At 35.4% G+C, this 26,863-nt stretch overlaps 1 protein-coding gene across 1 annotated transcript; it reads left to right on the top strand.

Moving 5' to 3' along the window:
* Window positions 1-8,250: 8,250 nt before the first annotated feature.
* LOC112750727 (cytochrome P450 82A3) lies at window positions 8,251-11,522 on the top strand. The gene is made up of 3 exons (XM_025799547.3): window positions 8,251-9,114; window positions 9,846-10,001; window positions 10,659-11,522. Exons 1-3 carry the CDS (start codon window positions 8,338-8,340, stop codon window positions 11,286-11,288), a joined length of 1,563 nt encoding a protein of 520 aa, XP_025655332.1. The 5' UTR covers window positions 8,251-8,337; the 3' UTR covers window positions 11,289-11,522.
* The last annotated feature ends 15,341 nt before the right edge of the window (window positions 11,523-26,863 follow it).

Genomic DNA, 26,863 nt, shown 5'->3' with positions numbered 1-26,863 from the left:
TTGTCTTAGCACTTTTTGAAAATGTCGGAGCCTTCGGCCTCTTTGGATTGCTTTGCACTTGTTGCTTGTGGGTTGGATCCTTTGAGGTCGTGGATGGGCGGTTCCAACTTGTTTCTTGGTTTTCTTGCTCTTGCATGTATTTTTTAGCGATCCATAACCGATTTCTTTGCGTTGGTCCTCTTTCCAGTTACTTTTGCAGTCCTCTGTTTTGGACCTTTGCTAGGTCTCTTTCCGGGACTACTTTTATAACTTGTTTGTGGGAGGTCGACCTCTTTATGCCGTCCTCTTCTAAGTTATTTTTGTAATCCTCTTTCTTAGACCTTTGTCAGGTCTCTTTCAGGGATTACTTATATAACTTATTTTGTAAGAGACCGACTTCGTTAGGTCGATCTCTTCTAAGTTATTTTGTAATCCTCTTTCTTGGACCTTTGTCAGGTCTCTTTCAGGGATTACTTATATAACTTATTTTGTAGGAGACCGACTTCGTTAGGTTGATCTCTTCTAAGTTATTTTTGTAATCCTCTTTCTTGGACCTTTGTCAGGTCTCTTTCAGGGATTACTTTTATAACTTGTTTATAGGAGACCGACTTTGTTAGGTCGATCTCTTCTAAGTTATTTTGTAATCCTCTTTCTTGGACCTTTATCAGGTCTCTTTCAGGGATTACTTATATAACTTATTTTGTAGGAGACCGACTTCGTTAGGTCGATCTCTTCTAAGTTATTCTTGTAATCCTCTTTCTTGGACCTTTGTCAGGTCTCTTTTAGGGATTACTTTTATAACTTGTTTGTAGGAGACCAACTTCGTTAGGTCGATCTCTTCTAAGTTATAGCAATTTCTCTTTTATAGGGTTGGCCAGACCTCTTTCCAGGGATTTGCTGATAACTTGGGTTGACTTGGTCCGACTTCTCTATGTCGGCCAGTCTTTAAGTTATTATTTAGCAATCCATAAGACCTCGTCAGGTTCTTTTTTCGGATCACTTTCGATAACTTCTTGCATTATTCTGTGTTCATCTTTGCCGATTTGTAGAAGGTGGTTTCTGTCTTTCTTCGGTCGACCTTTAGATGAATCGCGTTTTCATCTTTATTGGTCTTCCATCGTGATCGTGCAGTGAATCTGTTTTTCACTTTCTGCTGATCTGTTGCTTTATAATCGGACGATGAATGCTTCAGATTAATGCGTCTTGAGAATTTGTAGAATATCTAAAAATATATTTTATTCAAAGGCAAGTGCAAATATATACATGCGGGAGTTTTTCATCCCTTTAAGTCGGATAATTTCTGGATCTCAACTTGGTGCCTCATTAAAAAACCTTTTCAGGAAAAGGAGTGCATCCGAGGTCTGTTACCTTCTCTAGCTATAATACCTTCTTAGGTTGCAAGCGTGCCATGACCTGGGGAGCTCTCATCCATCGAGTTTGGACAGTCTGTAGTAGCCCTTTCCAAGTACTTCTGTAACTCGGTAGGGTCCTTTCCAGTTTGCTGCCAGCTTTCCTTCTCCAGGTCGAGTTGTTCCAATATCATTTCGGATTAGAATGAGATCATTCTCAGCGAAACTCCTTGGCACTACCCTTTAATTATATCTCGAAGCCATTCGGCACTTTAGCGCTTCTTCTCTAATCCGAGCTCTTTCTTGGATTTCTGGAAGTAGGTCGAGCTCTTCTCTTTGAAGTTGAGAGTTGGCTTGTTCATTGTAGTGGACCACTCTAGGGGACCCTTCCTCGATTTCTACTGGGATCATTGCCTCCACTCCATATGCTAGTCGAAATGGTGATTCATTTGTGGTGGAATGTGGCGTTGTTCGATATGCCCATAAGACTTGTGGAAGTTCTTCGGCCCAAGCTCCCTTTGCATCTTGCAGTCTCTGTTTCAACCCAGCCAATATGACTTTGTTGGCAGCTTCGGCCTGTCCATTGGCTTGAGGATGTTCGACGGAGGTGAACTGGTGTTTTATGTTCAAGTCGGCTACTAATCTCCTGAAGCCTGCATCCGTGAATTGAGTGCCATTGTCTGTGCTGATGGAGTATAGAACCCCGAATCTCGTGACAATATTCCTATATAGGAATTTCTGACTTCTTTGAGTAGTAGCGTTGGCTAGGGGCTCTGCCTCAATCCACTTTGTAAAATAATCTACTCCGACTATGAGGAATTTGACTTGTCCTGATCCCTGGGGAAAGGGTCCGAGAAGATCAAGTCCCCATTTTGTAAATGGCCAAGGTGGGGTTACGCTGATGAGCTCTTCTGGCGGGGCGATGTGAAAGTTGGCATGTTTCTGGCATGGTGGGCATGTCCTTACAAACTCTGTAGCTTCTTTTTGTAGAGTTGGCCAGTAGAATCCCGCCCGAAGTACCTTTTTGGTGAGAGCTTGTGCCCTGAGATGATTGCCACAAATGCCACTGTGTACTTCCTCTAAAACTTCCCTTGTGTTGGAGGTCGGCACACATTTTAGTAGTGGTATTGAAATCCCTCTTTTATATAGGGTGTTGTTTATGATGGTGTAGTACTGAGCCTCCCGTTTTAACATCTTTGCCTCCTTCTCATTTGTGGGGAGTGTTTCTGTTTTGAGGTAATTAATTATGGGGGTCATCCATCCTTGATCCTGACTTGTTATGGCTAGGACTTTTTTCTCTTCCGAGATTGATGGATTCTGCAGCATTTCCTGGATGAGGCTTCTATTGTTGCCTCCTAGTTTGGTGCTGGCTAGTTTTGAGAGTGCGTCAGCTCGGGTATTTTGTTCGCGGGGTATGTGGCAGATCTTATATTCCCTGAATTGTCCGAGCTGTTCCTTGGTTTTATCCAAATACTTTTTCATGGTGGGATCTTTGGCTTGGTAGTTCCCTGTTATTTGTGAGGTGACTACTTGTGAATTGCTGAAGATGTTGAGTTTTTGAGCTCCAACCTCCTTAGCCAGCTTCAAACCGGCTAGTAACGCTTCATATTCCGCCTGGTTGTTTGAGGATGGTAATCCAAATTTGAGAGAAAGCTCAACTTGGGTTCCTTGGTTGCTTTCTATTATCACACCTGCGCCGCTTCCAGTTTTATTTGAGGAACCGTCTACGTAGAGATTCCATTCTGTGGGGGTTTCCAGGGTATCTGTGAATTCTGCAATAAAGTCGGCTAAGTACTGTGATTTGATGGCTGTCCGAGCTTCATATTGGAGGTCGAACTCGGATAATTCGACTACCTATTGTAAAATTCTGCCTGCTAGATCTGTTTTCTGTAATATCCCTTTTATGGGCTGGTCGGTTCGAACCTTAATGGTGTGAGCCTGGAAGTACGGGCGAAGTCGTCGAGATGTCAGTATGAGAGTATAGGCAAACTTTTCTATTTTTTGGTAGTTTAGTTTGGATCCCTGCAGCGCTTTACTAATGAAGTATACAGGTTATTGCCCTTTGTCGTCCTCCCGAACCAGTGCTGAGGCTACTGCCCGACTTCCTACCGCAAGGTACAATATGAGTGGTTCTTCCTTTCGTGGTCGAGTTAGAATAGGTGGTTGTCCTAGGAGGTTTTTGAAATCCTGGAAGGCTTGCTTGCATTCCTTTGTCCATTCGAAATTTTTTCCTTTCCTTAAAGTGGCGTAGAAGGGGAGAGATCTTATCGCTGATCCCGCTAAGAATCTGGATAAGGCTGTCAATCTCTCGTTGAGTCGTTGTACCTCTCTGACACAAGTTGGGCTCTTCATGTTGAGTATGGCCTGGCATTTGTCTGGATTCGCTTCAATTCCTCTTTGTGTGAGCATGAAACCTAAGAATTTGCCCGCTTCTACTACAAAGGTGCTTTTTGCGGGATTGAGTCGCATGTCGTGCTTCCTTATAGTGTCGAACACTTGAGCCAAGTCGGACAATAATGTCTCTTCGCTTTGTGTCTTTATCAACATGTCGTCCACATAGACTTCCATGATTTTTCGGATGTGATCTGAGAAGACTTTATTCATTAGCCTTTGATAAATAGCTCCCGCATTCTTGAGACCGCAAGGCATCACAATGTAGCAGTAATTTGCTTTTGGCGTCAAAAACGAGGTCTTTTCTTGATCTGGTGGATACATGGGGATTTGGTTGTATCCGGAATATGTATCCATAAATGAGAGGTATCTATATTCAGAGGAAGCATCTACCAGAGCGTCGATACTTGGGAGTGGGTAAGGATCTTTTGGGCAGGCTTTGTTGAGGTCGGTGTAGTCGGTGCACATTCGCCACTTCCCATTTGATTTTTTCACCAAGACGACGTTAGCTAGCCATAGTGGGTACTTGACTTCTCTTATGAATCCTGCCTCCAGTAGTGCTTGTACCTGTTCTTCCACAGCTTGGGATCGCTCTGGCCCAAGTTTTCTTCGTCTCTGCTGTACCGGCCGAGATCCTGGATAGACCGCCAACTTGTGACACATTAGCTTGGGGTCTATGCCTGACATGTCTGCAGCTTTCCATGCAAAGAGATCGAAATTATCTCGCAAGAACTGTACTAGTAATTCCTTTGCATCTCCTTTCAGGATCGTGCCAATATTAGTCATTTTGTCCGAGGTGTCTCCGATCTGAACTTTCTCTATTTCACCTTCGGGCTGTGGACGGAGTTCTTCTCGTCTCTGAACTCCACCAAGCTCAATTGTATGGAACTCTTCTCCTCTGCCTCTGAGGTTTAGACTTTCGTTATAATAGCGGCGTGCCATCTTTTGATCTGCTTTTATTGTGGCTATCCCCTCTGTAGTTGGGAATTTCATGCATAGATGTGGAGTCGAGACTATTGCGCCGAGTTGATTTAGTGTTGTCCGACCTATTAGGGCATTGTAGGCTGAACTCACGTCGACCACAATGTAGTCTATCTTGAGTGTTCTGGATTGGTTACCTTTTCCGAAGGTTGTATGTAGTGACACGTATCCCAGTGGTTGTACTGGGGTATCTCCCAGTCCGAACAGGCTGTTCGGGTATGCTCTAAGCTCCTTTTCTTCTAAGCCGAGTTTGTCGAAGGCTGTTTTGAATAAGATGTTGGCAGAACTCCCTTGGTCTATTAATGTGCGGTGGAGATTGGCGTTTGCTAGTATGATGGTGATGACCATGGGATCGTCGTGTCCTGAGATGATACCAGATGTGTCTTCTTTGGTGAACGTGATCGCAGGGATGTTGGGTGCTTCCTCCTTTCCTTCGACATGATATACTTCTTTGAGGTATCTTTTGCGGGATAATTTGGAGATTCCGCCTCCTGCGAATCCTCCATGTATCATATGGACATGTCTTTCTGGCGTACAAGGTGATCGCTCAGCTCGTCTGACATCTTCATCTCTTCGTCTTTTTCTTTGCTCATCGTCTCGGGTGGCCAGATACCGATTTAGTTTTCTTTCTCTTACTAATTTTTCTATGATGTTTTTTAAGTCGAAGCATTCGTTGGTGGAATGCCCTCGGACCCGATAATATTCACAGTATTCGTTCTGATTTCCTCCTCCTCTTTTGCCTTTGAGTGGTCGAGTTGGGGGTATCTTTTTTGTGTTACAGACTTCTTTGTAAATATCCACAAGGGACACCCGAAGAGGGGTGTAATTATGATACTTTTTAATTTTTTCGCCCGTTCGATCTTCCTTCTTCTTGGATTCTTTATCTTGGTAGGTGAAACCGGATTTCGAGGCTTCTCCAAGTTGGGAATTTTCTTTCATGTTGATGTACTTTTCTGCCCGCTCTTGCACCTCGTCTAGAGATGTGGGGTATTTCTTTGATATAGATTGGCTGAAAGGTCCCTCTCGTAGGTCGTTGATGAGGCCCATGACGGCAGCCTCTGTTGGCAAGCTTTGTATGTCTAAGCATGTTTTGTTGAATCTTTCCATGTAGTTGCGAAGATTTTCCCGATCTCCTTGGTTGATACCCAGTAGACTGGGAGCGTGCTTAGCGTTGTCCTTTTGGATGGAGAATCTGGCCAGGAACTTTTTGGCCACGTCGTCGAAGTTTGAGACGGACTTCGGATGTAGGTTGTCGAACCATCTAATTGCTGTCTTTGTGAGAGTCGTTGGAAAAGCTTTGCAGCGAATGGCATCTGGAGCATCGGTGAGGTACATTCTGCTTCTGAAGTTGCTGAGATAATGGTTGGGATCTGTGGTGCCATCATACAAAGTCATATCCGGAAGTTTGAAGTCTTTAGGGATTTTAGTCTTCATGATTTCCCTAGTGAATGGATCTTGATCCTTGCGAGAGTTGTCCTCAGGGTGGTCCGGGTAGCCTTTGCTTTGAGATCGGCTTCAAGTTGTAGGAGTTTATCTTCTAATTCTCGACGTCGCCTTACCTCTCTTTGTAGATCCTTGCCAACTTCTTGCTGGTACTGGCTTTCTTTTTCGAGTTGCTTTAGGCAATCTTGAAGTGCTTCTATTACTCCCGGATGTGATGAGTTTTTGTCTCCATTAGATTCTGGAGTATCCTTTGGTGTGGCATCTGTATTTTTGTGCGGCGTTCTGTCCTCTAGATCTGAGTTGTGGTCGTTGTCATGGTCGTCCGCTATGGTGATGGGATGACTTCCAGGTTCCCCGGCAACGGCGCCAATATTCCGAGGGTTACCTGAACTGTAGGTCGATCTCGGATGAGATCTTTTGTACTGGTCGGAGATGACGTGTCCGGCTGGCTGGTTGCGACCGGAGCTGTTGTGTCTGACTTGTTAGACTGACTGCACCTCTGATCCTTGGTCACCGGAGGGTGGGGGGCACCTACAAGAGACTCCGATGCTTAAGTTAGCATGGGTATTAAACAGGTTTTTAGTAGAATCAGAGTATGAGTTATACCTGGGTGCTCCAGTGTATTTATAATGGTGTGGAGTGACCTTTTTAGATAATATAAGTTAGTTATCTTATCTTATCTTATCTTTGGGTGAGGTCAGCTTATGTTCAAGGGAACCGCCCTTATCTCTGTAGGCTCGGACTGCCTGTGGATTTGGGTCGTGTTCCTCTATTTGGGCCCTTTATTGGGCTTTCCTGTCGATTGGCCGAGCTCTTTAGAAGAAGAGGTCGGATAGTCTGACCTGAAGAGGTCGGTCGCTTTGTCGCCAATCATCCCGGGTCGGATAGCTCGACCCAGGGTATGAACAGTTACCGTGTGCACGTAGGCCTAGGTGGTACGCCACGTCCTGCAGGGTGATAGTAACCTCACCCCACGGGAGATGAAACGTGTGCGTCTCTGGACGCCATCGCTCCACGAGTGTCGAAACCTGGGAGTTTTCAAAAGTGAAATCCCTGAGGGGCACCGTGTCGCCGAATCTGGCCTCAACCAGATACGGGACGATGGTGTCGGATGGAGGAAGAGTATGGTTCACTCGCCTTTGCAGTAGGAGGTGAGGCCTCTGAAGAATGAAAAAAAAAGTATTCAGCCTTACAAATAAAATATTCTAAATTTTCAGGTTACTGGATTCTATCTCTTTTTTTTTTAGTAATTAGACCGGCTTAACATGGTACACAACACATTAAAGTTCAGCAAATATTTCCATCTAACGTACAACTACTTCTACTGAAGAATGTACTTCCATGTTTCTAGCCTACACATGTCTCTAAATTACATTTTTCATAATAGGCAAATCCTAACTATAGCATTATAAATACTAACAACCTAACACAAGAATAACAGAGTTCCAAACTAATAATTATGTCATACCAATCTAGCACAGACAAATAGAGTTCTAAATTCTTCCTAGAGACCTAACTGCTAACTCATATAACTACATTCTAGTTCTTCATGACTACCTTAACAATGGCCACATCCTTAAATTAAACAAACATAAGAAAACTAACCTCGATGTCGGCCGCCCCGGCGTAATGCGTCGTCTCGTTCAGCCTGTTGATGTCTCCCTCATTCCCCGCCTCGCGTGCCATCACCGATTCAGTCGAAGGTATGGTCAGAAAGCGTTAAAAGAGGGGAGAAAGAGGTTGACAAAGTCAAATTGGGACCCGGAACTAAGCTGGAAACGACTTATATATATAGACACGGACAGGCCTTATAAATGAGATATACACATATCACGTTGACGTGCCTTATCTCATTTACACTGTAAACGAGATAAAGCAAGGAAATTTAAATCGATAAATACTTTTAAAATTATTTACTTTGGTAAATATTATATTTATTTTATTTATTAAAATAAAAAATTCTCAAATAAACACCTTTAGAAAAAGATGTTTTGGCGGCTTTTACATGAGTGGAGGCCAGAAAATAAATATGAATGAAGCATAGCAGTATCTGACAAAAAAAAATAAAAAATGCATAGCAGTATCCGCAAGGCGTGTCGTTTATTTAAACTCTATTATTCTCCCAGTAGAATTTTCCACAAATAATCCCATCTTCTCTGCTGCAGCTCCATACACAAAAGCTTATCCATCAAAAATGGATTTAGTCGTTGCAATCGGAATCCTCTCTCTTACCATCTTACTCTGTTTTCTTTTGTTTCATTGCTCAAAAGTTTGTCCCATGAAAGAACCTCCCCTGGTGGCTGGTGCATTGCCTATACTTGGCCACCTTCTACTCTTCCATGGTTCACAGCCACTCCACATAACTTTAGGAGCCATGGCCGACAAATACGGACCGCTTTTCACCATCAAGCTTGGTTCCACAAAGATTGTAGTACTAAGCAACTCCGAAATGGCTAAAGAATGCTTCACCAAGAATGACAAGGCTGCTTCCTCTCGCCCCAAACTCATTGCAATTGAAAATCTATCCTACAACCAAGCCATGTTCGGCTTCGCTTCATACGATCTATATTGGCGCGAAATGCGCAAGATTGTTACCTCAGAACTTCTCTCAAACCGCCGCATGGAGCTTCTACGTGACGTTCGTGTCTCCGAAGTTCAAGCTTCAACGAAGGAGCTCCTTGGCGTTTGGTCCACTAAGAAGGATGAGTCTGGCTACGTGTTGGTGGACATAAAGCAATGGTTCGCAGAATTGACGTTCAACATGGTTCTTAGAATGATTGCTGGGAAGAGATTCTTTGGCGTAATGAAGTCGGAGAGTGAGGAAAAGGCACAAAGGTGTGTGAAATGTGTTAAGGATTTGTTGCGTTTGTTTGGAGTGATCACTGTTGGAGATGCTATTCCTTCTCTAAGGTGGTTGGATATTGGGGGTCATGAGAAGGCCATGAAAGAAATTGCCAAGGAACTCGACAAGGTTTTTGTGCTATCACATATAAATGTTTTTTTTTTCTTGTTTTTTAATTTCTTCTAATTAAGGGTTAACAATTAAATTTGTTTCGAGTCAATTTGGTTACTTTTACGATATTAGAAAAACAAAAAGAAAAAAGCTCAAACTTCTTTTATTTAATATTTATTAATTTTAATAATAATTAATAAATATTAAATAAAATAAATTTTAATTATTTTTTATTATTTTTTTGTTATTAAACATTTTTAATAATTTAATATGTTAATTTGATTTCTAAAAGACATCATGTGAGTTAAATTGATCTTTTTGTTAATTTTTTATTGACATGTTATTATTATATTTTAGACAATATTAAGTTTAAGGAACTAGTATTTTTATTAAAATTTGGCTAATATTTAATCAGAAAAAAAAAGTGAGTAATCTCATATTATTAAATGTAATTTCACATCATTAGAAACATTAATGATAACTAATTGATTATTACAAATTACAAAATTTGTTAGTCCCTAATTTCCTAATACTCCTCTAAAAATATAAACATGATATGTATGACTATTTTTTAAGAGACCAAATTAAAATATAAAATCTTTTGAGAACAAATTAACTTAGACTAATTTTTTTAAAATTCATCTTAATTAACCAGTAGTATATACATATATGCATCGAATCACAGGATTCTACATTGAAACTTCTTAAATTTGAACCAATGTTTTAATTCACTTGTTTGTATGATATAGATTTTGACTGAATGGTTAGATGAGCATCTCCAAATGATGGATTTGGGTAAAAAGGATGCAAATGAACAAGACTTCATTGATGTCTTGCTTTCAGTGGTTTCTGATGCAAAGATTGATACTTTTGATGCTGATACCATAATCAAAGCCACAATATTGGTATGTATGTACTACTCTCTATTTATTTTATGCTTCTATTTTCAATATTTTTTGAGATAGTTTAAAGAAACAAAAAAGGGAGAAAATGGAAAATGATATTTTATTATTTTCTGCTAATTATTATGGAAGAATTTAATTTTGATACATTGTCAAGTGTAAAACCGTTTTACACGTGTAATCATATAACGTTATATTAGCAAAAATAACTATCTTTTACATTGAGTGTCAAGAGAACAGTTGTAAATGTACGACTGTATAAAACGTTTTACACTATAAGTGTATCAAAATTAAATTCATTATAGAATTCTAAAAATCGAAAAATGAACAAAATCTTATTTTTCTTTTCATATCATAATGGAGTTTTCTATTTTTTCTACGGGTTTCAAAACTTTAATTTGTAAATAAAAAATTTAAATTTTTGTTCGTAGAAATACATTTTAAAAATAAAATATTAGATTTTTTAAAAGTTTTTGTTTCATTAAATGCATTGAAAATATAAAAAATATCTTTATATAATTTTAATATAAAGTATTTTCTTTTATAATAATTTTAAAATGTAGGCTTTTAGCACAATTATTTTTCTTATACAAGATTAATGTTGGTTAATTACTAAGTAGACCATTTTTCTCATATATGTCACTTGTGCTTATTTTGTAGAATATGATTATAGGAGCAACCGAAACAACTTCAATTACCATGACATGGGCAATGTGTCTGCTACTGAAAAATCCTCATACATTGGAAAATGCAAAAGAAGAACTTGAGAAGGAAATAGGAAAAGAGAGATGTGTAAGTGAGTCAGATACAAATAAATTAATATATCTTCAAGCCATAATCAAGGAGACATTAAGATTGTATCCACCCGCTCCTCTTACAGCAACTCATGAATTTTCAGAAAATTGCACTTTAGGTGGGTACCATATCGAAAAGGGAACTCAGCTAATTGCAAATCTTTGGAAAATCAACAACGACCCTTGTGTTTGGTCAAATCACTTAGACTTCACGCCAGAAAAATTTCTCACAACTCACAAAGATGTCGATGTTAAGGGTCATCATTTTGAGTTGTTACCTTTTGGAAGTGGTAGAAGGGTTTGTCCTGGAATTTCCTTTGGCCTTCAAATGATTCACTTTATCTTGGCTAACTTTCTGCATTCCTTTGAAATATCAAATCCATATAATGAACCTGTTGATATGAGTGGAACTATTGGATTGGTCCATGCTAAAGCTACCCCACTAAAGATTATGGTTAAGCCACGTTTATCTCCCAACTGCTATGAAACCATGTAGATGTGTGATTCTGTGTGTTGTCACTTTGTTAAATCATGTAGGCGAAGGAATCTAGCTATCCAATGTGATTCATTATAAAATACAAAATCCAAATGACTATGATGTAGATGCATCGCTGCTTTCATCATTTAGTAGCTATGTTCAAATTATATTGGTGATCTTGTTTACTCATTTTGCTTTGTAATCTCACTATGATAGATTGGCATGGGAAAAAATAATATATATTTTTCATTACGATGGGTAAATACTAACTTTATTTGCGGATATCTAATCGAATCAAATTTGGTCCAATAATAGGGTTAGCAATTCAATTTGTAGTAAAGAATCCACACTCTTAATATATTATAATATATAATTAAATATTATTATATATATGATGTATAGTGAAATAGACGAAAATTGAACTCGCGTACTCTTCCTTTCTATAAATTCATAGAATTATTAAGTCAATCACTTTAACTTGGATTGATAATGGAAGTTGAGGATGCACTGATAATTATATTATTTGCAAAACAGTTTTATACAACAACAACAATAAAGTCTTGTTCTACTAGATGAGGGTCGGCTACATGAATCAAACGATGTTATTGTGCTCTGTCATGTATCATATCTACAGAGAGACTGTTTACATGTAGATCTCATTTGACCATCTCATGAATGATCTTCTTAGATCTTCTCCTACCTTTCGTCTCTTGTCCATCTTCCATCTCATCCACCCTCCTGACTGGGTGTTATATTGGTCTTCTTCTCACATGTCCAAACCACCTAAGACGCGATTCAACCATCTTTTCCACAATGTGTGCTACTCCAACTATCTCCCTTATATCTTCGTTCCTTATTTTATCCAATCGCATGTGACCACTCATCCATCTCAACATCTTCATCTCTGCCACACTCAGCTTATGTTCGTGCTCCCCTTTGGCCGCCCAACACTCCGTACCATAAAGCATAGCCGGTCTTATAGCGGTGCGATAGAATTTATCTTTAAGTTTTAAAGGCACTTTTTTGTCGCATATAAAACCAGATGCACACCGCCATTTTGACCAACCTGCTTGGATCCTATGATTTACATCCTGTTCAATCTCTCCATTATCCTGTATTATGCACCCAAAATACTTAAAACTTTTAACTTTTCGTAGGAAGTTTTCTCCAATCTTCACCTCTATATTAGGATTTTTCCTTCTCAGACTGAACTTACATTTCATATATTTCGTCTTGTTACGGCTTATGCGCAGACCATACATTTCTAGAACTTCTCTCCATAAGTCCAACTTCTTATTTAGGTCTTCCCTTGATTCTCCCATAAGGACGATATCATCGGAAAAAAGCATACACCATGGCACAGGCTCTTGGATGTGCTCTGTGAGTACTTCCAAGACTAATGTGAAAAGGTATGGACTTAAGGATGATCCCTGGTGTAATCCTATACCAATAGAAAATTCTTCTGTCACACCACCTTGAGTATTCACACTAGTTGTAGCCCATCATACATGTCTTTAATTGCACAAATATATGCGATCCTTAGTCTCCTCTTTTCTAAAACCTTCCATAAGGCCTCCCTTGGCACCCTATCATACGCTTTTTCCAAATTAATAAACACCATATATAGATCCCTTTTATTATTACGATACCTCTCCATCGTCCTTCTTAATAGGTATATCGCTTCAGTGGTAGATCTGCCTGTCATAAATCCAAATTGCTGGTTCTCTGTTACTTGTATCTCTTTTCTCAACCTCCGTTCTATCACCCTTTTCCATAACTTCATGGTATGACTCATGAGTTTGATCCCTCTATAGTTTCCGCAACTTTGTATATTCCCCTTATTCTTGTAGATAGGTACCTAGGTGCTCTTTCTCCACTCATTAGGCATCTTCTTTGACCTTAAAATCTCATTAAAAAGCTTGGTTAATCAGTTGATGCCTTTTTCTCCAATGCCTTCCAAACCTCAATCGGGATATTATCAGGTCCTACTGCCTGCTATTTTTCATCTGCTTTAGAGCCTCTTTTACCTCGAAGTCTCGAATCCTTCGATAGTAGTAAAAGTTTTGATCTTCTTCCCTTGTGCATAACCGACCAAGGCTCAGAAGAGTCTTCTGTCCCTCATTAAATAACTCGTAGAAGTAGCTCTTCCACCTTTCATTAATCTTCTCCTCTTGACCCAACACCTCTCCATCCTTATCCTTTATGCACTTAACCTAATCCAAATCTCTCGTTCTTCTTTCACGACTCTTTGCGATTCTATATATACATTTTTCTCCTTCTTTCGTATCCAAAGACTGGTAGAGCCCCTTATATGCTCTTGTTCTTACTTCACTTACAGCCACTTTTGTCTCTTTCTTAGCCTCCTTATATTTTTTCCAGTTATCCGCGTTGCAGCATAAAGACCACTCTTTAAAACACTCTCTTTCTATCTTTATCTTTTCTTATACACTCGCATTCCACCACCAGGACTCCTTGTCTCTTGGTCCTATTCCTTTAGATTCACCAAAGCTTTCTTTTATTTGCTGTTCTTCTAATAACTTCTGCCATCTCCCTATACATCTCTTCCGCGCTTCCATTTCCATCCCACTTTGCCTCTTCTCCTACCCGTCTTAGGAAGCTTCTTTGTTCCTCACCTTTCATCCGCCACCACCTCGTCCTTGGGTTCTTTCGTATGATGTCTTTTCCTCAACTTTTGCTCAACGTGAAAATCTATGACGAGCACCCTATGTTGTGTTGTCAAACTCTCTCCCGAGATAATTTTACAAGTAATGCAAAATTTCTGATCGACTCTCCTCAACAAGAAGAAGTCGATTTGAGAGCTTGTCATGCCACTCTTATAGGTTATAAGATGTTCGTCTCTCTTTTTAAAACATGTATTTGCGATGAGAAGATCAAAGGTTGAGGAAAAGTCCAAAATAGTTTTACCCTCGGCATTGATCACCCCGAAACTATGGCCTCCGTGAATACTCCCATACCCAGTCACTTCTCTCCCAACATGGCCATTTAAATCTCCTACTAAGAAAATCTTATCTCCCGAAGGTATGTCTTGAACCAAACTCTCTAGGTCCTCCCAAAACCTTATCTTGTGTTGTTCGTCCGAACCCACTTGTGGTGCATAGGCGCTAATCACATGGAAAGCACCTCCCTCTACCACAAGTTTGATAGAGATTATCCAATCTCCCACCCTCTTGACATCCACTATGTCTTTCTTCCACTGCTTATCCACGATAATTTCAACCCCATTCCTATTCTTCTCCTTTCCTGTATATCAAAGTTTAAAACCATAAGTATCCAACTCCCTAACCTTTGCACCAACCCATTTTATTTCTTGTAGGCACATAATGTTAATCTTCCTCCTTACAAAACAATTTATATATACATTAAAATTAATTATTTTTTATATTAACACGTTAAATAGTTATTCAAAAAAATAAATGTAATTAAATAATTATAAAAAATATTTTAAATTTTTAATGTATTAAAATTTAACTCTAATTTTAATTTTATCACTATCATTTAAAATATATTTTTTGAAAATTTTTAGACAATCAATAATTAATTAACATATTTATTTTTTCCAATACTATTCCTATTTTTCTTTATGAGCATCATGGACATTCCATCAACCACCCTCAATATTATTCTTCCATACCACCATGACCACTATCTTATACCAATTTTCTTTACCAATCACCACCACCACCTCCACTTCATCTCTATAATCACTTCTATTATCACCATGACGACACCACTACCTCTTCTCTCACTCTCACCAATCCATTACCCTTTAGTATTATCCTAAAAAGTATAGATACTACACGTAATACTGACACGACATGAATAAAGCGATATAGTATTTATATAAAAACATAAGATATGATAGCATACGTCTAAGAATGTAATATAACAAAATATATAAATAATAATTAATATTTTCTTATTATAAATAATAAATAATAAATTATAATAAAAAATAATATCTTTTTTGTATTTAATCTATTTCAAGAGTATCCGTGACATATCCACGACAACATGGATACGTCAAGGTTTCAGATGTGTCTGTATTTTCTAGTTGCTACCTTTATCTTCACTCTCAATCGTCGCCCTTTGCATCCTTCGTAACTATGGCCCTCAATAACAACAACAACTAGCCACTGTCACTACAATCACTACCTTGACCACGTTGCTTCCCGTGGCGGAACCAAACCAAGGGGCTAGTGGGATTTTTTATTTATATAAATTAAGTAATTATATTAATTACCGATTTGCATAATTTATGTAGCGTTTTTACGAAAATGCGTTACATGTCATATTTCGTTTACAGTGTAAACGAATTGAATTTATACGTATTTCGTTTACACTGTAAACGAAATAAGGTTCAGAAAGCGTGGTCCTATGACGTTTGCACACGTGTTCGGTAACACCACTATTTCGTTTACAGAACAAAATTCGCTCAGGGACGTCTATTTAAGAGGTTTCGTTCACAGTTCTAGAAGAAGTCAAAGTTCATTGTTTTTCCAACACTTTTTATCAATTTTATCCTTGTTTGACCAAACCGGAGACTCGGTTGAACATTATGGCGGACAATGAGGACATTAAGAGGATGAACGCCACGTGGGATGTTGCCGGAGCAGAGGACTTTTAGGTTGGTGTTGTTTATTTTATTACGTAGGTTTATAGTACTTGAGACATATTGCCATGTTAACTCTATACGTAGTTGATTGTAGAAGTAGTGCCTAAATAGATTCTAGTTATAGCAATATGTAGTTGTAAGTAGTTTGAATGTCTTCATAGGATGTTAGAGCAACTTTAATTTGAGTTATGGATTCAGTTGGTGTATGCTACTTTATCACATGGTATTATGTATGTTAAACTTAAAAACTGTTAACCAATATAATTTATGCAACCGAAATTTAAAGTAATTACACAAACACATTTCATTATGTTATGTCCCATTTAATAAAATGTAATTATTTTTTTATTAAATAACGTATTAAATATGCAAGAATATATTATCTAATGATTATATAAAATATTTAAAAAATTTTATATATTAAATTTAAAGTGACATAAAAGTATACATTAATAATAATGACCGAGAGTGCTGCATGTAATGTGAAAACTTTTATCATACATGTGAGTTAGGTATTATTATCTGTTGTGGTTTTATAGGGTTGTAGATAACATTCGGTCATGAATGACTTGTGTTTTTTTTTTCTATTTATGTTTACTAGTTGGGACGACTATTTCTGTCCCGGAGAGTTAACAACAGAGTCCCACCACCCGATGCCATTCTCCCGTACCTGAGGGAGGCTGGTTTCGGGGACGTCGCCCCATTGAGAGACTTTTTGTTCGACAACGCGATGATCACGATGTTCGTAGAACGGTGGCGTCCAAAGACTCATACCTTCCACATGTTATGGGGTGAGTACACAATCACACTCCAGGACGTCGCCTACACAGTAAACGAATTGAATTTACACGTATTTTGTTCACACTGTAAATGAAATATAATGAAATATACACGTGTCGGGTCGTCTACCTTATTTCGTTTACAGTGTGAACGAAATACGTATAAATTTAATTCATTTACTGTATAAACGAAATATAACAAATAACGCATTTTCGTAAAAACGCTATAAATTACACAAATGGGTAATTATTGTAATTATTTAATTTATATAAATAAAAAATCCGGGGCTAGTGTGGGACTTGGTTCCCCTTAAAAAAATTTTTAATTGCATATATATATATATATATATATATATATATATATATATATATATTAAAATATTAATTAATTAATTTTTAGATTTTTTAATTTATTAAATATATTTTAGGTATAAAAATTTATATAATAATTTTATAGATTATATTAATTTTTTGATGAGTGGTTGAATAATTATTATATAGAATATATCCTTTTTTAATTTTTAAAATAAGATTAAGTACTTTTCTTTATTTTATGTACACATACAAAATTTTTTTTTAAGTTACAATTGGTTTAAAAAATATATTTTATTAAAAGTTAGTGAAAACATAATTTTTTTACATCTTCAATGCCTTAAACACATAAAAAATTCTAAGAATTTTTATTATTATACTTTTAAAAAATGCTTTTAGAATAAATTCATTATAATAAAAAAAATTAAAGCTAAAAGTAGTTGTAGATTTAATATTAGTAAGAACTTGGCTACCCTAATGTAAAAATTCAAGTTCCATCACTGATTATCTTTGTTACCTTTACATCCTTTTTTTCTGGTGTTATCTCTCTTTCTTTGTCTCTAGATCTCAATCTCAATCTCGTCTTCTTTTCTTCATTTCTTTTTTTTCATTTAGTTTGACTGATGTTATTGGTTATAGGGGGTGTTCAAATTTAAATGGATTTAAATTAAATTTATTAAAATGTACTAATTTAAATTTGATCGGTTCTTATTTTTAGCAAACTGTATAGATTGGATTAGATTTTGGATCAACTCTTTAAAATTGATCAAATTCAATCCAAATCGTACAATTTAATATAATATTTTTTTTGAAACAAAAAAAGTTCAACACAGTAAAGTGGAGCAATACATAACAGAAAAAGAAACAAAAGGATCAACCCCTGTCATTTCTGGCATTGGCATCAACAACTAAAAGGATTAACACATGTCCACTCCTTGTAACTCAAAAACGTCCTTTCTTGAATGTCCTCAACACTTGCTTTTCTGTTGTTAAAATTTCTGCCATTTCGTTCCAACCAGATATTTCAGATCACTGCAAAGAACCCAGTCAACAACATCTTCTGTTCCTCTCTATTCTTATGCATGCCAGTCCAACTCTCGAACTACCCTCTCATGGTTCCTGGGACGGCCCACGGTTTATCTATGTTCCTCTCTATTCTTATGCATGCCAGTCCAACTCTCGAACTACCCTCTCATGGTTCCTGGGACGGCCCACGGTTTATCTAAATATCTCAACCAGGCACACCACACCTGCCATATAAAGTCACACGAAAGAAATAAGTGGTGTACAAATTCCATCTCCTTTTTACGTAAGACACAAAGATTGTCATGCTGATGAATAACACCTAGTCTGCTCAACCTCTCTTTAGTATTCACCCTGCCAATTAGAACAAACCAACCAAAGAGCTTAATCCTGGGAGGTACCAATCCTCTCCAAATTGAACTAGTGAAACTGTAGCTCATAATCTCTTCCGAAAGAGTCTCCGATTGCAACACCTGCACAAAATAGTTAGTAGAAAAAATACCTTTATTATCAAATTTTATTTATATATTTAAAATTTTATTTATAATATATTTAATTTATTATATATTTTTATCTTATTCATGCATGTATTATTATTATTTAGTGAATATTTTATAAATTAAAAAAATTATTAATTTATTTTAACTAACTTATAGTTTTATTTTGGATTAAGTACTAATTTCGTCCTTAAGGTCTGGGGTGAAAATCAAATTCGTCCCAGGTCTTTTTTTTTTGTTATTAAAATCATCCCCAACATTACAAAACGTTATAAAATCGTCCTTTTTTATCTCAATTTTTTTGACTAAATTACCCTTAATTAATTAATAAAAAAAATAAAAAATATATTAAAAAATAAAAACATAACCCCCCCCTCCAACCCACCCCACCCCATCCCCATCCCCATCCTTATCCCTATCCTCATCCCCATCCCCTTAACAAAAAAAAAATGAAACCCCATCCTAATGTGATCATCACCTCCATCTCCTTAACAAAAAAATTAAACATCATCCCACCATCCCCAATATCTTCAGTTTCTGAGTTCCCTCTCCATCCCCTTCCTCCTAATCTCTTCAAATCCAAGAACACTCGTTCTTCTCTCACACAGCGATGCTGCCACCAATGCTTCCACCGCCTGAACCGGTCCATCCACTATCTTCGCTCCCTCCGATTCCTCCCTCTGCACATGCTTCTCTTGCTTCGTTCCCATTCATCACCTTCGCAGACTCGCTTTCGGCACCAAGATTGAAACTTTGAGCCCTGGCCCTCTACCTTTTAGAGGCCGTGCGCTCCCACATCTCCGCCACTGCGAGGTCTACGGGATCTTCACATGCAATCGCATCCTCTTCAACCACGCGCAAGATCACACGGGCCGTTGGCCGGATCAAGTTCGGGTCTGCAGAGAAAGCTCTTCTTGTCAGCGTTAAGCTCCATCACCCACAGCTGTGACAGTGCCAGCGCCAGCAGCAGTAGGAGGAATTTTCTTAATTTTTGTCACTTCCTTCCTCTTTTCGTTCTTTCTTTTTTTTTTTTGAAGAACATAAAAAATTTCTGTTATTGCTGATTTTGATCTGAAGTTGCAGCTGATGATGATTGTTGAATTGTTAAATCTAAAGTTTCTATTGATTTATTTTATGGTTGTTGTTGAATTGGCTGAAAATGCTGAATTTATTGTTGCTAAATCTAAAGTACTTAATCCTTGAAATTTATTTTGTGGTTGTTGTTGTTGCTGAATTGGCTAAATGGGAAAGGTTTTTTGTTTAAGCTGAGAAGAAGAATTGGGGTTTGGGGAAGGGGAAATTCGAAGAGAGTAGCAGAAGCAGGATGGAGAGGGAACAAGAAAGAGATATCGGGGGTAGGGGCAGGGTTGGGGGGGTTTGTTTTTGTTTTCGTGGTTGTTGTTGTTGTTGAATTGGCTGAAGGGGGAGAGTGTTTTGTTTAAGCTTGAGAAGAAGAATTGGGGTTTGGGAAAGGGGGAGTTCGAAGAGGAGTAGAAGGAAGGGATGGGGAGGGAACAGGGAACAGGGGGAGTTCGAAGAGTTACGGGGCAGGGGCAGGGGCGGGTGCGGGTGCGGGGTGGGGTATTTTTATTTTTTGTTATTATTTTTTAATATTATCTTTATTATTTGTTAAGGGTAATTGGGTCAAAAAATAAAACTGATGTAGAAAAGGATAATTTGATAACGTTTTGTAACGTTGAGGATGATTTTAATAAGAAAAAAAGATCAGGGACGATTTTGATTTTGACACAAGACGTTAGGGATGAAAAGAGTACTTAACCCTTTTATTTTTATTATTATTATTGTTGATTTTTCAAGATATTATTAAACTTATTATATTATTATTGGTTATTTAAGATTTGATGTTTAGACTTTTATATATATATATATATATATATATATATATATATATATATATATATATATATATATATATATTAATTTACCAAATCACAAATCCAATCCAAGTTACTTGACATTGGATCAGATTTTCTAAAAAAAAAATCATCCAGTTCAAATCGTACTACAAGTAAAATTAAGGGTTAAGTACGATTTTGATCCTTATGATTTAGGCTGAAAATTATATTCGTCCTCAATTTTTTTTTATGCATATAAAATTGTCCCTAAGATTTAACTTAGTTTTAAAATTGTTCTTTTTACCTAAATTTTAAAATTCTGGACCAAATTACTCTTAACAAAATATAAAAAAATAAATATATAAAAAGAAAAAAGAAGCTAGCGAGGAAAAAAGAGAAGCAGGCCCTCATTGGAAAGAGAGAAAAGAGAAATAGTCACTCGAAAAAAGAGAGAGATGTCCGCGTCACTCCTCACCGCTCGCTGCTCCTCGCCGCTCGCCGCTCTTCGCGTGCACATCGCTGCTCCTTGCGTGTTTGCTGCTCCTCGTCGTTTTGCAGTTTTGCTTTTGCTCTTCGTCACTCGCCACTGCTTCTTCTCACTTCTGAATTAGAGTTCCAATTCTATTTTATTTTTAATTTTGTTAATTCTTTAATATTTGAAATGCAAATTTGGTGATTCTTTGGTACTAAATTCTGCTTTTTCTTCTTGTTGTTGATGCTGTAAAATGCAAATTTTTTTTATTTTTGTTTGTTGATTTGTTAATTTTGTTGTTCTTTAAAATGCAAATTTTGTTTTAGAACTTTCATTGTTGTTCGTTGTTTCTTTGTTTGCGGGTTTTGTTTTGAAACTTTTATTGTTAGAGAGTAATTCCAATGGAGGTGGCCGTTGAACCAGTTGCTGGAGATGTTGAGAAACTTGAAGCTGGCCAGTTGAGAGATTGAAGGAGAAACAGAGCCGTAGAGGTTGAAATTTGTTAAGTCAACGGTAACCACTCTCCCCCGATGGCATTAAATTCCGGTCCATAAACAAATGGTGACCAAACTGAAAGTGTTCCAATTGTTGAGAGCTGATTTTGGGAATTAAAATCCTTCTTTGAGAGAAACAACTTCATGAAAATCACTAAACAAGATAAAGAAGATGAAGAAACAGAAAGAGAGGAAATAAAAAAATTGTGATAGGTGTTCAGGGATTGTTTGCTTTCTCTTGATGTTTGCTGTTGTTTTGTTTGGTTTTATTTTTTTCCTTTTTGATCTTGGTTACTGTTTGTCTGTATGTCGCTCCACTGTATTGTGTTGAGCTCTCTTGTTAAAAAAAAAAGGTGAGATGATGGTATAATTATTTGAAAGAAAATTTTAAAATCAAGTTAAACTTTAGGAACGATTTTGTATGAACGAATAAGATTTTTAGCCTAAATTATAGGGACCAAAATCGTACTTAATAAAATTAATATTTAAATCAAATACATTTTTGATATAAAATTGTTCAAAGTTGCACCGCAAACACCTATAGTTGATTGTATTGTTAGTTATGATTTTTTATTTATAAATGTTGTGATTGTGGTAGTTGAGATGAGTGAGGTGGTGGTGGTGGTGAAATTGTTGATTTGTAGTGAGCGAGGAAAGGGTGAGGTTGGTGAGGGTTTAATTAATATTAATAAGAGGTGTTAATCTCCGAACATTTTTTTCATTTCAAACGTTTAAGATCAAATTTTAAGTGTGTGGATTTTTTGAACCTTCCTTTTTAACTACCATTAGCAATTTAGTATCATAACTAGGCAGATGATTCTCACTTCACAACCTCACTAATTTTTCCCTTGCATAGACGTGGAGTAAATTTAATGAAAGTCAATACATATCTACAATAGTCATAAAAAGAATCTTATTCGGTATAAACCTATTCCCCCCGTTCTAAAATAAGCGTCACTTTCGTTCTTTAAATTCATTTAAAAATTAATTTATTTAAAATGAGTGTCATTTTTATTTTTTAAATTTATTAAAAAATTAGTATATTTATTTGTTTAGATATATTTATTTTTTAATGAATAAAAAAAAGTAAAAATTACACTTGTTTAAAAACAAAAAAGTGTATAAAATATAAATATTTTACTAAGGAGTAAAGTATCGTTTTTGTCCCCAACGTTTGGGGTAAGTCCTATTTGTGTCCCTAACGTTTAAATCGTCCTATTTGTATCCTTAACGTTTATAAAAGTGATTCAATGTTATCCTACTATCAATTATACTAACAAATCAGATTATATTTTTCAATTATTTTTACTTGGATGTATTTATTCTCAATTATGTATCACTTGGATGTGGTCGATTTTAATATTATACCCACTATTTATGTTTAGATTCAATTATGTCCCTAGAAAAGTGAATTATGTAAATGTTGTAGGAATTAGTTTCAACATTTGATGAACTATTTTTTGGAGTAGATCATCGATTCTATCCCAGACATTTGTATTCTAACTTCAAGAAGATATTTTTAAAACTCAAACTAAAGGGCTCATGATGTGTAATTGACGGCAGGATAATATTGAATCACTTTTACAAATGTTAGGGATACAAATAGGACGATTTAAACGTTAGGGACACAAATAGAATTTACCTCAAACGTTTGGGACAAAAACGATACTTTACTCTTTTACTAAATTATCGTATTTACGTGTCATATATATTTTGAATACGACACTTATTTAATATTCAATTCATTTAATACGTATATCTTTTGAATTTAATTTTCCTAATAAAAAATATTTTTTAGACACACTTAGACATATTAAATACCTACATATTAACGTATTTTATTTTACTTTTAATATATATTATTGAAATAAATGTTAAGTTAAAATAGAATATATTAATATTTTTAGACACACTTATTTATATATATATATATATATATATATATATATATATATATATATATATATATATATATATATATATATCATTGCATATTGACATATTTTATCTCATTTTTAACATATAACAATTATTTTAAATATTTTATATCATTAAAAATTATTAAAAACATTTAATAACATTAGTTTATATTTTATTATTAATAAAATATAAAAAATTATTGTAATTTTTTTAAAATTATTTTATATTTTATATTATATTGTATTTTTGTATCTTACAAAAATAATTAAAATTAGTATGCTTATATATTCTGTCATGTCTTATATCTATGTTTCTATGAGTATTCGTACTTTATAATATAAAACATAACTATTTATATTAAAAAAAATTTTATATTATATATTGTAAAATTAAAAATAATCTAAAAATAAAAAATAGAAATAGAATTTAACTCCCAAAATTTATCAAGTTAATATAATATAGATTGATAGTGAACAAAAACCACGATAAATGCATGTAAGAAATTAAAAAGGAGTAACTACCTCCAATTTTTTACTATGTGATTTAATATGCCTGTCGGGCTGTCACTATCATTCATTGAAATGGATTCGCCCTTTTTCTAAGATTTTGGATTGAGGCTTTTTCTTTTTCCTCACCATCTACCACTAACAATGGATTTTTTTAAATAAACATTTTAAATGTTTTATTACTAGTATAGATAATTTATTTTTTATATTATTTTTATTGTAGTAATGTGTAACTCAATAGACTCAACGAATGATGAACCAGTAAGTGGTGAGCCAAAACTTCTCATACTACAAGCATGGCTTTGCCATTCCTGTGAAAAGCATAAGGATTTCTCATTTATGTGAATTGCGAAAAGCATAGGATTGTACCACGCGATTTTTATGCATATTTTTGTGAAGAGTACTGTTAGGGAGCTAATGGCTTAAGCGTATAATGTGTACAATGGGCTAAATCTTTGGTCTATGAATAAAATGAACATCACCCGTAGTTGATTTTGGGGTTCACGAAGGATCGAACTCTTAATCTTTCGGATTTAAAACTCTAATACCATATCATGAAACCACTCATTCCAAAAGCGTTGACAGGACAATGTAACACTAATGATCATATCTCTAATACTTCCTAAACGTCCATTGTACATATTGTACACTTAGACCATTGGCTCCCTATACTTATTCTTTTGTGAATTGCAAGAAGCATAAAATTGTACCACGCGATCTCTATGTATATTAGGTGAAACTGTCTCTTATTCTTAAACTTTGTATAAATTATCTTTTTTTTTTCATACTCTATAAATTTTAGTCTTTTTTATTCTGTAAATTTTAGCCTTTTTTATTCTGTACATGATTAAGATAAAATAGTACAAGTGATGAAATAGTGTGGTTTAAATAGTGAGATTTGTATGAGAGAGAGAGAGAGAGAGAGCAATATTTATTTGTTTTTGATAATATTAAAGGAGTGTGAAATTATTAGTTTTTGAGATGTGATTTTAACAAAAAGATAGTACAGAATTTAATTAAAAAAAACATATTATTACGCATGTAAATAATTCTCGATATGTAAATTATTTATTATGCTATTAAATTTTTTATATACATGTATTTATTTTATTTTATTAATGTTAAGAATTTTTTATTATTTTTGTATGTTAATCATGATAAATTATACGAAGAATGCTAGGGGCCAGTAACTTTTGTGATTTATAACCATCAAAGTAACTATCAATGATGATTTTAATTGTGTGAGATTGGTGTGAAATTTCATCCAATGACTTACTTTTCTTTACTGGTTACATGCTGGCCAAAATTTAACAAAGTTGCTGACTCCTTAGACTTTTCCAAATTATACGAAAAGTTAAGGATGAAAATATATTATAAGTAATTTTTCAGGAACGTGTACCGTAAGTGTTATTAACGTTACTAGATAGTTATTAGCATTATTGCATATATCAATATTATTATGATGTGTGATAATTTAGATATTATATATTATTATTATCATTAAAAATATATTAGTATGGTTTCATGATTTAACCAATAAAATAAATAAATAAAGTAGTATTTTGATTAAATTTGGCTTTCCAAAAATGAACACTTCACATCATGTTATTAATAATAAGATTAATATTAATAATATATAAAAAATATTAACTTTAATGAAATACGGTACATATATTATTAAATAATATTTATATAAGTTATTTTAAATTATATATATATATATATATAAATATATATATATATAAAGTATTTTTAATTATGAATATATTTTTTTAAATTTTTATATATATAAAGTATTCTTAATTATGAATATATTTTTTTTAAATTTTTATATATGTCGTGTGTTATTTTATTTTTTTTAATCTTTATTTATATTTAGGTAGACGATGAGAGTTTTAAAACTGAGAAAATAGATTCCATTAGAACGGTCTAGTCACTTAGGTAGCGTTTGGTGTAGAGATAGAGACGGAAAGACTGAGACTGAGAGACAGAGACTAAGAGACAGGATTGAAATAAATCTCAGTATTCTGTTTGGTGCAAAATGGGAGACAGGAATTGAAATAAGATTGAAACTCTAATTCAATTTGTATAAAGGGTAAAATTGGAATTAATTAATTGAAATGAAAGTATTTTAGGTATAAAATGTTATTAAAGTTTTAGTCTCTATCTTTAAAAATTTCAGTCCCCTGTGTCCCTACTTTTTGGAAGTACTGAAATACTGAAATTTTAAAGACAGAGACAGAAATTTTAGTACCAGTCTCTGAACTAACAAACACGATACTGAGTCTCAGTCTCTCAGTCTCTGTCTCAGTACCTCAAAACAAACACTACCTTAGTGAACGACGCATTACGAAAAGTCAGTTTCTATCACATATCTCAAATAGAAAGAGTAAAATGTGAATCATCCCTAATTACGACATTAATAAACAGATAACGGTCCGAGATACATACGTTTCATCTTCCTGTAGGTGAATGCACAATCACACTAGAAAATGTTGCACACATCCGACAGTCGTTCTGTAAATGGAAGAACGGATAATAGTTTTTCCCACTTGGTCGACGAATGCGTGGCCAATTTCGGGATACCGCCAAGCGAAAGTGAAAATGTATCTAATGTGATCAATCTGTCATGGATTAGACAAATCCATGATATAGAGGCGTTAGACATTCAAGAGTCTGTGCAACACTATGTCCGATGTCATATATTCTGTTTGATTAGTACCACTTTGTTTCTTAACAAGTCGACGTCGATGGTAAGCTACAAGTACTTGCCCTTGTTGAGGATTTTTTCGAAAATCAAGTCTTATAATTGGGGATTGGCATGTTTGGCATAGACAAGTCTTTATGTAGGGGTCTTTCATTAAGATATGAAAGAGATGGATGGTCCAATAGTGCTGTTACACATCTGGGCATGAGAGCGAATGCCTTAGCTAGCTCCGATTCCCACACCCGTTTCTGCAGGTGGAGTATTTCCATTAGCGCAAAGGTAAAATTGTCTTTTCACATGGAAAATAGATTTACTATTTGGTGAATTGTTATGTTTCTAATTAGAAAGCTTAATATTTTCAAGTGGAATAACTGGAGACAACACTAGAACTATA

The sequence above is a fragment of the Arachis hypogaea genome, chromosome 15, assembly GCF_003086295.3.
Source record: "Arachis hypogaea cultivar Tifrunner chromosome 15, arahy.Tifrunner.gnm2.J5K5, whole genome shotgun sequence".
Classification (NCBI taxonomy): Eukaryota; Viridiplantae; Streptophyta; class Magnoliopsida; order Fabales; family Fabaceae; genus Arachis; species Arachis hypogaea.
This window is presented reverse-complemented; position numbering and strand designations above follow the sequence as displayed.

What these genes read in the sequence shown, in the direction of transcription:
- LOC112750727 (XM_025799547.3), top strand. Translation starts at nt 8,338, where the DNA reads ATGGATTTAGTCGTTGCAATCGGAATCCTCTCTCTTACCATCTTACTC. An exon ending in TTGCCAAGGAACTCGACAAG is followed by an intron (nt 9,115 to 9,845) that starts GTTTTTGTGCTA and finishes TGTATGATATAG; the next exon opens with ATTTTGACTGAATGGTTAGA. An exon ending in TAATCAAAGCCACAATATTG is followed by an intron (nt 10,002 to 10,658) that starts GTATGTATGTAC and finishes CTTATTTTGTAG; the next exon opens with AATATGATTATAGGAGCAAC.